This window comes from Podarcis vaucheri (genome assembly GCF_965113315.1).
Source record: "Podarcis vaucheri genome assembly, chromosome: 14".
Taxonomy (NCBI): Eukaryota; Metazoa; Chordata; class Lepidosauria; order Squamata; family Lacertidae; genus Podarcis; species Podarcis vaucheri.
Genome location: NC_138752.1, coordinates 37,449,886 through 37,462,897, shown reverse-complemented (window position 1 = coordinate 37,462,897; position 13,012 = coordinate 37,449,886). Strand labels below are relative to the sequence as shown.

At 44.9% G+C, this 13,012-nt stretch overlaps 2 protein-coding genes across 2 annotated transcripts in view; one reads left to right on the top strand and one right to left on the bottom strand.

Moving 5' to 3' along the window:
* Positions 1 to 6,798, bottom strand: part of RAB40C (RAB40C, member RAS oncogene family) — a 43,916-nt gene extending 37,118 nt beyond the window's left edge. Inside the window, exons 1-2 of the mRNA XM_082199228.1 lie at positions 6,382 to 6,798; positions 2,956 to 3,309 (exon numbers count right to left, since the gene is read on the bottom strand). Coding sequence (XP_082055354.1) covers positions 2,956 to 3,109 — 154 coding nt within the window. The 5' untranslated portion in view covers positions 3,110 to 3,309; positions 6,382 to 6,798. The remainder of the gene's footprint in view (positions 1 to 2,955; positions 3,310 to 6,381) is intronic.
* ABCA3 (ATP binding cassette subfamily A member 3) overlaps positions 1 to 13,012 on the top strand; it is a 272,379-nt gene that overhangs the window by 194,704 nt on the left and 64,663 nt on the right. The gene's annotated exons all lie outside the window — the stretch shown is intronic.

The window sequence follows — 13,012 nt, the reverse complement described above, 5'->3', positions numbered from 1 at the left end:
GAGGAGCTGGATGTTAATGGAATAAGATTTACATATGAACCATTTAGTCTATGCCCTTTAGACATCTGATCCAAATAGGAGGTAATACTTGCACACTGCTGGGAGGGAGGGAGAGGGAGAGGAGGAGGAGAAGGTGGAGGTCGGAGGGATCAAGTTTTGTATTCCTCTGCAACTTTCTAGGCCTTCATGAAATGTCAAAACTAATGTAGATGCTCTAGTGCCAAGTGATGCAAGTCAAGTGTTGCAATATTTCTTCTCCAAATTACAGCAATACTTGCAAAAGAGCAATGGCTTTTACAAAACTGATGGTATCAACATTATGATGAGCAATTTCATGTAGCAGGCCTCAGCTGATTCTTAAGCAACGGCCTCTAGAATTGGTTCGGGTCTGGGTGGTTTAATGTTGTAAATAAAATTGCATTAAAGGCGAGGAATGGACAGCACGACAGAACATCTGTTTAAATAGAATGTGTTCAGATATTTCTAGGTTTTGGACAAGAGCCTTGGTATGTTTAATTTTTGTACTTCGGGTGCAGCATTACTGCTGCCAGTTCAAAAACCTAGCAGCAATGACCACAGATAAAGGCTAACTGCAAAGTAAATAGCAGCTATGAACATAAGAAGAGCCCTGCTGGATCAAACTAAAGCCCTGTCCAGTGCAGAATCCCGTTTCCCACAGTAATTGAGCACATGCCTATCAAAAACTCATGAGTAAGACACAAGGACAAAAAGCCTTCTCCTGCTGCTTTTCCCAGTGGCTGGTAAGAGCTAGGGAACCTCTGATTCTGGAAGTAGCATATAGCCATCATGACTAGCATTATCCTCCATTAATTTGTCTAATCCTTTTAAAAAGCCTTCTAAGTTGGTGGTTATCACATCTGAAAGAACTTAAGTATCCTGATAAAGGTAAAGGTACCCCTGACCATTAGGTCCAGTTGCGGACGACTCTGGGGTTGCACGCTCATCTCGCTCTATAGGCCAAGGGAGCCGGCGTTTATCTGCAGACAGCTTCGGGGTTGATACCAGAGCCAAAATGTGTTTCAGTTTCAACAGAGGATAAGAAAGGAGCAAGTATAAAGGTTGTACTGACACCTTTTATTTTGGAAGCCTGCATAAATGATTTTGTTCTGAAAGGCTTTTGACCTTCCAGAATGTTAAGACTGCTGCTGTTCCATTTCAGATCTTTAAGTTCTTGCCTAAGGAAAAGGTAAAGGGACCCCTGACTGTAAAGTCCAGTCATGGACGACTCTGGGGTTGCGGCACTCATCTCGCTTTACTGGCTTGGCCACACGACACGGAAAAACTGTCTGTGGACAAAAGTTCTTGCCTAGACTGCTGTAATTAGTTTGTTTTTTTAGTTGATTCTGATTTTGTAAGATCTACATAAAATGCTATTCTGAAGCGTCACTAGAGGTTTTTACTTAGATGTGATCTATATTTGAGAAATAACATGTCATTTGCGCTCCCTAAATAAGTTGTTTGTCAGTGGCATCAAGTATTTTGTTCATTCCCCAGCTGACTCCTGAACACAGCTCTACATAGTCGTGCCTCTTCTCATGCAACCACTTCTACCTACAGAGCTAAAGCAGCCACTGGAACAGTACATTTTTGTGGCCAGCAAGGACTCTGAACAGCTGGAAGTCAAACCGTCACCAGATTAAAACATGTGATGACAGTAAGTTGGCTAGTTAAAACCTAGGTCTGTCCTAGTCACCTCTAGTATTGGATAATCCTCCCCCAGCAAAGCAGGTACATGCATGAGAGGTGTCAACTACTCCTGATGCCTACTTCCCCAATTTTCTGACCTGTCCTTTTCAGATATTTTTCTCTTCAGCTAAGCTCACAATATTAGAAGTGAGCTTGGCAAGTGGAACACATTGGGGGAGGGGCAATGAAGAAGAGATTCTAGGAGGTAGCAAGAGCAGAAAGCACAGAATAGTCAGCTTTCTGTAAACCCATTTTACTAAAACATGAGACATCCCTACTCCTTGGGGGCAGCCCCATTTAAGCAGGTCTGCTTCCACACTGTATACTTTCAGCTTCACATACAGTTGCTTTCATTGTAGGTGTCATGTGCCAAGTGCTGAAGCCCTGGGAGTAGAGCTGGTGCGGATGCTTCCTTTCTGCTGTCAAGCTCCCCAGGCAGTCATTCAGAGTTTAAGATGGCTAGAGCTCTGACAGACTGAAAAATCACTACAGGACACAGTCACTGCCAGGCAGAGTTACATGTTAACTACCATCCAAAGAAGCAGAAGAATATACAGGAATGCTACATCTTGTCTCTTAAGTTAACTGTTAATGGCTTGTGAGGCTTTAAAAATTCTTAAGACGTTATGCAAGAGAGTCAGATTTAGATATGTACTCCTCCTGCTCAAGTCAGAAATGGTATGAATTTTGAGCTAACTAACTTGTTCCATGGCACACACTTTAAAATGTAATCAGGTTTTAAACTGGATCTCCAACCATTGTCCTACAGAGTACGGTTTGATTCTCTTTCCCACCACGTGAAGTCTGAACAACACAAAGTGCTGTGTGCTTCTGAGCCACCTTTTTAACCCTGCAGGATTTGCAATTCTAAGTCAACACTTCAAAGTACACCGAAACAGTAATCGAATCATTTCCCACAGCACAACACTGGGAGATAGATTTGCAAGGCGATTTCAGAAACCAAGTCACAACCTTCACATTAATGTGACACTGCTGATTTGAACTTTTCCAACACACATACCCTAAAATACAACACCACACCAAGATCCAGCAAAGCAAATAACATGAAAGATCTAGGCTAGTTAGGTTTTTTAAAATTATTATTCTAGCTATTTTATGCAGTGTTATTTTTCAGGTTATGGAGACCAAACTGCATAAACAACAAGACAATACTACATCCTACAAATGAGGAATACACCCCAATTAATGCAAGATATTGGCTAGAGTGCTTTTATTAAGATTGCTTACCATTACTGTATGCGTAAGGCGATTCAGATGCTCCATCTTGAAGGCTCTCCAGGATTTCTCCTTTGCCGACATCACTGTCACCAACCAACAAGAACTTGAGCAGATAATCATAGCTCTTCACAGGGCTGCCCTGGGTTCCCATTCTCCCTCTCATTAGTGAAGAGGTAGAATCCGCATACTAAACACACAGCCAGACTGAAAGATGCACACGATACCAAACTTTCAGAGGCAATCTTGGGAGAATTAGTGTAATTCTGTCCTTCCACAGGCAGGCACAAAGCAGAGATGAATGATTCTTCTCACAGCAGGCTCTCCATCTTTTGTGAATAATCTTCTGTCAAAATGTGCTGGGTCCTGAAAGGGAAGGTGGGGTGGGGAAAGATGGCCTACTTACTTTGTTTCCATTTCATACTCCTGAACTATCAGGCAGAAAATACACAGTTCAAAAATTTCTGAGCTGCCAAACACCAACATAAGTGCAATGGCCGTACTATTTCTCCTCAAACACACCCAATTTGAGGGGTGAGGAGGTGGCCAGCACCTGTACAAAACACCTTATTGGCGATGGATTCACATAGCATGAAAGGGGTTGCCTCTGATATATACTGTGCATTGAAACCTACTGGGTATAGCAGGCTTCTCTAACCTGGTGACCTCTAGATGTTGTTGGATTACAACTCCCATCATTCCTGACTACTGCCCACATCGGCTGGAGTTGAAGGGAAATGGTGTTTAAAACATCTGAACGTTACTAAAGCTGGGGGAGATTGGAGTACAAGTATAGCCACTCACTGGTAAAGCAAGAGATTGAGCCAGGAAAAATAGATTGAGTTCCTCTTCAATATCTAACTGTAATTTGTATACACAGAAACACACAGCTGATCTTAAGCTTCCTACACTTTTTTCAGTGTCTTTTCTAGTCCATACGCTGACATCTCAAGAATCCTGACAAGATTACACATATTAAGAAAGAAATCAGGTCTGTTAGATTTAACTCCCCAGATCATTGATGGGCAGTTAGAATTCGTAAGACACTCTTGTAATATCCATATTTTCATTCCATTGTCAATTTCCCAACTCCTGTCTCTTGGAAACATAATACTCTTTCTTCCTTTGTAATCCATTCATAGTACCCACTTAAGTTAGAGCAAGATGCTTCCCAAAGAAGTGGATTATAAAGGGGTAAACAGTCTGTATTAATCAGATTACACCAATACACTCTAGTGACCTGTTTTTGTAACATGGTAAACTTGTTAATTGTTCTGAGAGTTTCTGTATAGGCTTGCAAATTGTAAGATTATATTCCATGTCAGACACTGGAGAAATGGGAGGTAGTTTAACATTAAATTAACAAGGGTGTGAACTTGTATGTATCATGCAAGGGAGGGGTCCAAAAAAATGGGGAAGGAGGAAGGCACACACACCAAGGTATAGAAAAAAGCACAAACCCACAGAGATTGGAAAGTGTGCAAAGAAAGGAGTGCCGCACCAAAGCTGAAGTCCAGGACACCAGACTACAGAACAGAAGACATATCTGAGTCTACAAGAGGAAGTGTGGGGTAGTAAAGGATGTGGAACTAAGAGCTGATGGAAGAGGAGATTGTGGCAGCATACTATTCTTTGAAGCCCTGTTATTGATCAGGAAAAGGGTGCCTAAAGAACAGGTTTCCCCCTTCCTGCAATATCTTATGTATATTTATGGGCAAGCTGAGAATTCTGTTCTGTGCTGGTACGGGTAGTACTAATCTAGTGGCCCAGTGAAAAATAACAAGAAAAACATCCAGATAAGGGTCTAAAGGATGGTAATTACAGAAACTAGATTAAACGGTGCCTCACCAAAGGGTCAACACAAGCAACAGAAACAAGTGTGGGGAATAGGGGACTTAATAAAAATATTTAATATCTGAATAGTGCTTTCAAGCATGCAAAGTGCTTCATGTACTTTATATAGTTTTAATCCTTACAACAATCCCCAAAGGTATGTTAAGTGTTATAAACCTCCATAATGCAGGTGGAGTAGGGGAAGCTAGGAGGCAAAACAGTGCCATGCTGATCAAAGGCCACTTAGCAAGTTTATGACAGAGGCAGGATTCAAACCAAGGACTTAACTCATGGCTCAGCCTCTTACAGTACAATTCTAACTGGCTACTCAGTTCTACTGAATTCAATGGGGCTTACTCCCAGTGGGTTTAAGAATCACAGCATTGGCCATTATACTACCCCACACCACTTTTCTGGGGTTCCTGTATCTTTCTCTCTCCAAGAGCATTCACACACCCATTTCCACTGCTTGACAGCTGTTAACATCAAGCAATGACTTGCACCTCTGAGGCAGCCAACCCAGCTTCTGTAACCACAAGACAGAACTTTCCCTCTCTCCTCCCATTATCTAGCGTACGTCAACTCTTTTTTTTTTAAGGCAGAAGACTCTTGCAGTAAAGATAAACAGATTTAGCGCTTATGCACAATCCACTGGGCTCAGTTTGGGGAGGAAGAAAGAAAAGAAGCATTTCATGGCTTCCTCACAAGTGACCGTTTGCACTTTCAGCAACCCCTGCAAATCAAATCAAGCCATAAACATTCTGCATGCAGGAGAAGTAAAGATAAAGCAGCCTTGTAAAAATTACTAGCCTACTATTTTGTTTTTCTTGCCCACTCAGGGTTGGCAAAGGAGGGACACAGACCTGGGGAAGGAGAAGGGGACTTACTTCCTATAACACTCCTCTTAGTTTCTACGCTGGGTGCTTTCCCATCTCTTCTCCACCAACTCTGCTCACTTGAGTAGGGCTCCCCAGCACACAATTGCCAGCCACCTATGGCTACCAGGCTAGTTCTTAAATACAAGGGCAAGATAAATAACGCCAGAGCCACAAATAAGGCACCACCATCCCTCCCAGAGGAGGAGGAAGGGGGCACATGCGCCAGTCAAGCGTGCCAAGTTCAGAGGTGTGTGGTTCTACTGAAAGAAACAAACAAGTCAACACATGGGAAGGTAGCGCACGCCCTTCCCTTCCAGAGAAGTATGAATGTGCACGTGTGGATCCCCCTCGACGCGTGTCAAGGGTGCCAAGTTGTTGCTGGGGTTTTTTTTAAGGAAGAAAGAATACGTGTGCGTGAGTGAGTGAGAGAGAGAGGTTATGAAGAAGAGAACCACTATAGAAAACAAACACTTTTGGAGACCATTACGGAGGATGCAGGCCTCAAAAAACTGAGCCGGGCGGGGGGGTGTTCAATGCGGTGGAGGGGCTGGGCGCCAGGAGGGACACGGCAGTCCTCCGAGGTGTGGTTATGCCGGGGAGCGGGAACAAAACATAACCCCCCGCTCGAAATAGGGGCGTCGTCGTCCTTCTGAGGTAAAATTCTGAGGCGGGAGGAAGCGAGCGAAGGAGGCCCAGGACGGCCGCCTTCGCCGCTCCGGACACTCACCTTCTTCCTTCGGTTGTCCCGCCGCTGAAGGGACTCGCCTCAGGTTGCGTCTCCAACGACGAACGTCGCCACCGTCGCCGCCACTGCTGTTTCCACCTCCTTTCAAGCTCGGGACAAGAAGACAAGCGCCACAGGCCTCCCCCTCACGGTCCGCCCGCCTAGCGACACTGCCGGCACACCATAGGCTCTCCCGTACGTCAGTCCGCCTTCTTCCCTATTATATAGGCTTCCTTCTTCCCGCCCCGTCAAGTTGGCGCGGCCTATCATGAGGAGGCATCCGAAAAAGCCTCCTCTCACTTTGCCTTCGAGACCTTTAACGCGAGGAGGGGAAAAACCCCATAAACGACTACACGTCCCGGCACGCAACGCGCCTGCTCCGTTCACTGACGGCAGCGGCCGAGTTAGCGCAAAGCGCACTGGGAGTTGTGGTGCCGGCGCGTGAGGGAAAGGACGCGCGGCTCAGCTTCCTACTCTGCCTGGCTTGGGATTTGGCTATACTCTGACAGAGACAGAGAGTGAGTGAGAGTTTATATGCGAGGGCGAACCGTGTTTTATAGGGAATAGAAATAAGATTGGGCACTTTAAAAGACTAACGAGATCCATTGCGGCATTGGTTTCTTGGAAGTGCAGAGCTCTCGTCATCAGTAATGAAGCATTTCCTCATTTATTATTATTATATTTACTAGGCAGCCGACGGGGTGCACAAAAGCTTATGACACACTGTGGTGGCGATCCGTCCTGCCTGGTTGCCTGCCTGGGAGAAAGCCCCATTGAATCCAGTGGGGCTTACTTCTGAGGAAACGTGTAAAGACAGTGCAGCTGTGTGAATTCTTTAAGGTCCCACCCAACTTCCGGTGCTCCAAAGTAAACTACATTATTCTATTTATGTGCAGTAGGGTTTATTCATAGGATTGCAGCAGCCTGCCAGTGCAGATCAACTCTATGCATGTTGACTTAGGTGCAAGTCCCACTGATCAATGGGGCTAATTTTCAGGGAGACGCTCCACTGAGCTTACTTCCCAGTAACTGTGCATAATATTTGACAAATCAAGCTTCCCCCCCCCCCCGGCCTTTTAATTGCAGCAGACTGCCACTGCTACCCCTCTGGAATTCATTCCAAGCAGTGCCCCAGCTGGTCAATCAATTATATTTCAAAGCATTAGGTGAATCACTCTCCTAAATAAATAACGCTGATGGCTTGTTATTTTTATTATTTGCTTTTATCTTATACTTATTGCACATCAAAAAACTGAAAGAACTGTTTGGTTTATTTTAAAAGGTAGAATCAAAAGGAGGTGGGAATAGATTACATGCAGCCCTGGACTCTCAAGATGAGCAGAGACCCTCATTTACGGTTTGCAACAACACCGCCTGGACAAGAGATGATTATTACAGCAGGGGAGATTCCCCAGTTGGGTTGCCAGATGTCCCTTATTTCAAAAGCCATCCTTCATGTAAAAAGGATTGTCCTTTATTGCAGCTCATCCAAGGGCTCAACAGACACAATAGAGGGGATCCTTGTTTCGCATTGCACAGCTCCATGGAACATCAGAGATATCATAAGCTGAGGTTAGAAAGGCTTTGATAACAATTTATCCCTTAATTCTATTAAGTGTTGTTGGTTATTTGTTTACAACATGTATATGCTTCCCCATAATCAGACTCCTTGTGCTGGCTTTCTGTGAAAAGAGTAAAATACAATCCAAACCTAATAAAAAACCAAATGCAGCATGAACAACAAATTAGACAACAGAAACCGTTAAAAAAACCACACACAGCAAGACTGCCAAGCAGCGCAAGCAGATCTTAAAAATGTCAGTGAAACAGGCTCCTCAGAAATCTTTTTAATTCTGTATTTGTTATGTTTCCATAATGTTATTGGGATGGTCATAGATAATCCCGCTTTCAATACTGCTTGCATCTGCAAAAGTTTGGGGGCTTCAGTTCTGATCAGTGCATATGCCATAACTGGAAATCCAGTAACTTTTTATACCACAAATCTGGTTTATTTTTGTCCCACAGGCTTCTGGATAGCAATAATATGGTATAGCATTAGGGAAGCATCACAGAACAAACTACAGTGGTACCTCGGGTTAAGAACTTAATTCGTTCCGGAGGTCCATTCTTAACCTGAAACTGTTCTTAACCTGAATCACCACTTTAGCTAATGGGGCCTCACACTGCCGCCATGCCGCCGCCCGTGATTTCTGTTCTCATCCTGAAGCAAAGTTCTTAACCTGAGGTACTATTTCTGGGTTAGCTGAGTCTGTAACCTGAAGTGTCTGTAACCTGTAGCACCTGTAACCCGAGGTACCACTGTAAAGCAGAATAAACCCATCATTTATGCACTATTGGGGTTACAAGAACATGTTGCAGAATACCCCTGCAATAAAACATCAATCTGGATAGGTCCATACCCTGCAAAACCTTAACATCTTTCAAGGCTGGTTAAGTATTACATTCAGGCAAGGTAGAGGGCAAAGGAAGGTATTGAGCAGGAAATTGAAAGTGTTATTTGACCTTAAAAAGGTAATCATTACCTTTGCACAGCAACAACATTCTACAGCGTAAGGATATTATTGCATGATTATTTTAAGGATATTATTCGTTGAGTAGGAGTAATCAAAATGTGGATGCAACATCCCTTGGAAGTAAACACAGCCAATTCCCTGAATAATAAAAGTGCAAAAAATGTCAAGTTGTCATCGGGTAATTTTTCTCCCTCTCTCATAACACTAGTACTTGTGGACATCCAATGAAACTGAATGTTGGAAGATTCAGGACAGACAAAAGAGAGTTAGAGAAATTCACTGAGGATAAGGAGGCTGTTTTTCCTCCCTCTGTCAGAGACAGAATGCCTCTGAATACCAGTTGATGGGAATCACTAGTGAAGAGAGTGCTGTTGTGCTCAGGTCCTGCTTGTGGATTTCCCATGGGCATCTGGTTAGCCACTGTGAGAACAAGATGTTGGACTGGGTGGGCCATGGTCCTGATCCAGCAGGGCTCTTCCATTGCTCTGCTCCTTTTTGCATCTGGCCCCACCCATCCTTTGGACCCCAGAAGGTTCTCCACAATGGAATGTGACCTTCAGACTGAAAATTGTCCTCACACCCCTCATCTACTATGTTGGCTGGCAGTGGTTCTAGTCTCTCCTGTTCTAGACTGGAGTTTGTCCCAGCTCTACTTGGAGATACCAACGCAGCTTGCATGCGCACTAGGTGCTCGCTGAGCTACAGCTCTTTCCTACAGAGACGCACACTTGCTCTCCCACCTTACCTGTCCCATCTGCAACATCCCCACGACTAGTGTTCTAATATGGCTTATTTGCACAGCATTCAATGTGCCTAGGCCAAAACAACATGGTTGATTATTAGACTATAGTAAGAAAATTGATCAAGTGGTGTTGTGTTTTGCTCATCCGGATTGGCATATGAATGTGAGCTCTCTGCATGGAGCATGTGGGCCAGACTGGGGAAAATATTATCCAGGCCAGCCCATACACTGATGCCCCAGCAGGGGCTTCAGTTTGTCTGGGAGGTCAGCTCTAGAGCTTAGTTAGCATTGTGGTTAATCCATTCATGGCTTAGTCATGGCACATCTTTTTGTACTGATGAATTAGAAAAGGACCAAGTGCCCCCTGCTGGTTGGCGGTGGCACACTAACCTCATCCTAACCACAGACACTTACAAATAAGGATGTTCAAATCAGTCCGTTATGGCTTCTCTCTGTTTCTCCCCCAATTTTAAGTTCAGTCCTCCATACTGCCACATCAGTTTGTGATTTTATCAGCATCTTAGAGCAGATTTATTCGAATCTGCACATTTTTGCAAAACACTTTCCCCTAATATAATACATTTTGCAAGTTATTTTCACTAATACATGCATTTATGCACTTTCCCAGAGTATATGAATTTTTGCACAGATTACTCAGCTGGGGAACTGCATTACAAAATCCTGGGAAGCGTGAATCTTGAAGAATGGCTATGTTTCAGTTTGCCTATTGTTTTGGAAAGTTCAAATCAAGTAGGTTTGCCTTTAAATGTGAACTGAATTAAATTTATCCCCCATCCCTACTTGGAAATATGTTCCATTGGATTCAGTGCTACTTAAATTCACAGTAAGGTTGCTTAGGATTGCAAGCTTTCACCCTGCCAATTGGGCAATTGTCAACAGTCCATCCTCCTTTGCTGTCTAAAATAACATTTGAAATTAATGACTCCTGGGATAGGCATGCCTGTTAGTTTCAGTAGGTCTATTCTGAGTAGGACCAGCATTTTTATACAACCCAGTGATACAGCAGGGAACAGTGATGGGATTTGGGCTTTAAAATTTCAATGTCACCCTATGTGACACCAAAATTCGGTGTCCCCTGCCACTCATCTTCTGTTGTTTGTCATTGTTGCAGTGCCCCCTGCAGGACCCTCTTGGCTCAGCATCCAGTGCAAGTGAACTGGTCGCACTCCCTTAAATCTGCCTATGCAGTGAAGTGGCAAATATGACCAGGTGACCTGTGCACCTGCTTAGTCTGCCATGGGCAAGTTCAAGGCACCTGAACCCCTCCCCTCTTATCTTTAAAGTCCGCCAGCTTGGACTGGACAGCCTTTCAAATACAGAATATTGTTAGGATATTTCCGTTCCACCTTAAAAGGGAGCAGGCTGTGAGTCACAGAGTCTGCGTATTTCCTGTTTTCACAGGATGTTTCTGTTGTGTCTTTGTTTTCGTTTTCTCTCTGTGTCAGAGACACTGACGCAGGCAGTCATGTCTTTCTTTGTTCTGATCAATGCTGAATAAAACTTGTAAATAATGCTCTCCTGAGTGCGAATTTTGCTGTGCATTATCTGCTGATAGAGTGTGCATGAGCTCTGGAATGTGGCAAGATATTTTCTAGAAACTCATGTCACTAATTGCTGATACTGTGTGCCTACGGGAGATCGATGGATCGTCCGGCAGACGGCTTGGGGCCATGATGGACTTTGTCTCCCTGGCAGTATCCCAACAAATATATCATGGCACATGGGCACTTGATGTATGAAACAGGGGTTGGGAACCTCCGGCCCAGGGCCAAATGTGACCCTTCTGGCCTCTCCGCTCTCACCAGGCCACCAAAAGGGTGGTTCTAAATGCTCCTCAAAAAAAGCCCTATAACACATTCACTTTAAAAAGCAGCAACAACTTCCTGGAGTCTTTTCACATGCTGCATCTTGGCCTTTATGTCCCCCATACCATATCCTCCAAGTGTCCTGATTTTCCAGGGACAGTCCCGGAACTATGAAAGCCATCCCGGCTTCTGATTTGATCCTGGAATGTCTCCATTTCCTCTGCCAGGGAGGTGGATGAACCAGTGCTTGTCCTGAGCGATGGTGGTGGCAAGGAAACATCCTGTTGCCTCTCCATGGCCGCTACTGGCATCCTCCCTTGGGGAGCTCATGGTGGCTGCTGGAGAGTGGGCAAGGAGGAGGAGAAGATGCTGCTGCCGAGGCCTAGCCCTATGTCACGCACTGGCTCTGAGGTGCAGGCAGAGAGCACAGCTACCTTGGTTGGGAAGAAAGGGGGAGCGGAGCAGAGTGCAAGGAGTCGTGATGTGAAAAAAGATACTTTGCGTATCTGTGTCTAATATTGCCCCTTTCTAAATTTTATTTATTGGTGTGTTTTTCTTTTTGTAAATCTACCTAAGAATAAAATAAAATTGGGATAAAGGGGTTTTCTCAGGATGGTGGAGGACGTGTGTGCTGTGTCCCATTAGTGAAGTGGTGGTGGCACTCACCCTTCTTCTGGTAACAAATATTCTGCCGGGGGACCCACAAAAATGGGGAGTTAAGGAGGGTCAGTTGTGGGGCGTGAGAAATGTCCCTATTGTCATCTGAGGAATGTTAAAGGGCATGCCATACATCCTTATGACATGGGGACCATGATGTGCTACCCTTCTCTCACCCACCACTGTGAGGTCTTGAATCTGACGGACCACAACTCCCTCCTGGTTCAGTGCTGCTGCAAAGGCTCACCCAAGGCAGAACGCCTTCCTGAGCACCGGATGGACAGACGCTGTTCCCAGCGCAGCTAAAACAACAGGCTTGCTGTGAAATTGGTGAGCGGGGAAAGAACAGGCTGAATATTGAGATGCAAATGAGCCCAGCCAGGCCAGGAGCCCAGGCGATTCAGCTATTGTGCCTCTTTGCTGGGAAGCGAGGAGAGTTATTGTGAAAAAAGGGGAGGCTGAGATCCTGAAGACTGAAGGGGGGGGATCTGCTTTCCGGGGGGTTAAACCCTATCTGGCAAAAGCAATGCTTGAACGGCTTCCTACAGTCTTGTTTTGGTGACTGCTGCCTCATCAGGAAACCCAGCCTGGCTGCTAGACCGAATTCAGGCATAATACTTTGCAGTTACCTGGTGCCCTTGGCAGTCATTTCCCATGGATATAGCAGACATTGGGAACCATTTTCACCTGGAGGGCCACATTTCTTTCTAGGCACCCTCTGGGGGCCACATGCCAGGGGTAGGTGGAGTCAAAGGTAAAAGAGGGCAGAGCAATGCATGTAAATTTTGCTTTTCTAAAGCAGGCTAGACCCCATCCAGGCGAGCAAGAAACTTGATCAGGGTTCGAGGACTCATTGCAGCCAGGCAAAAACACTT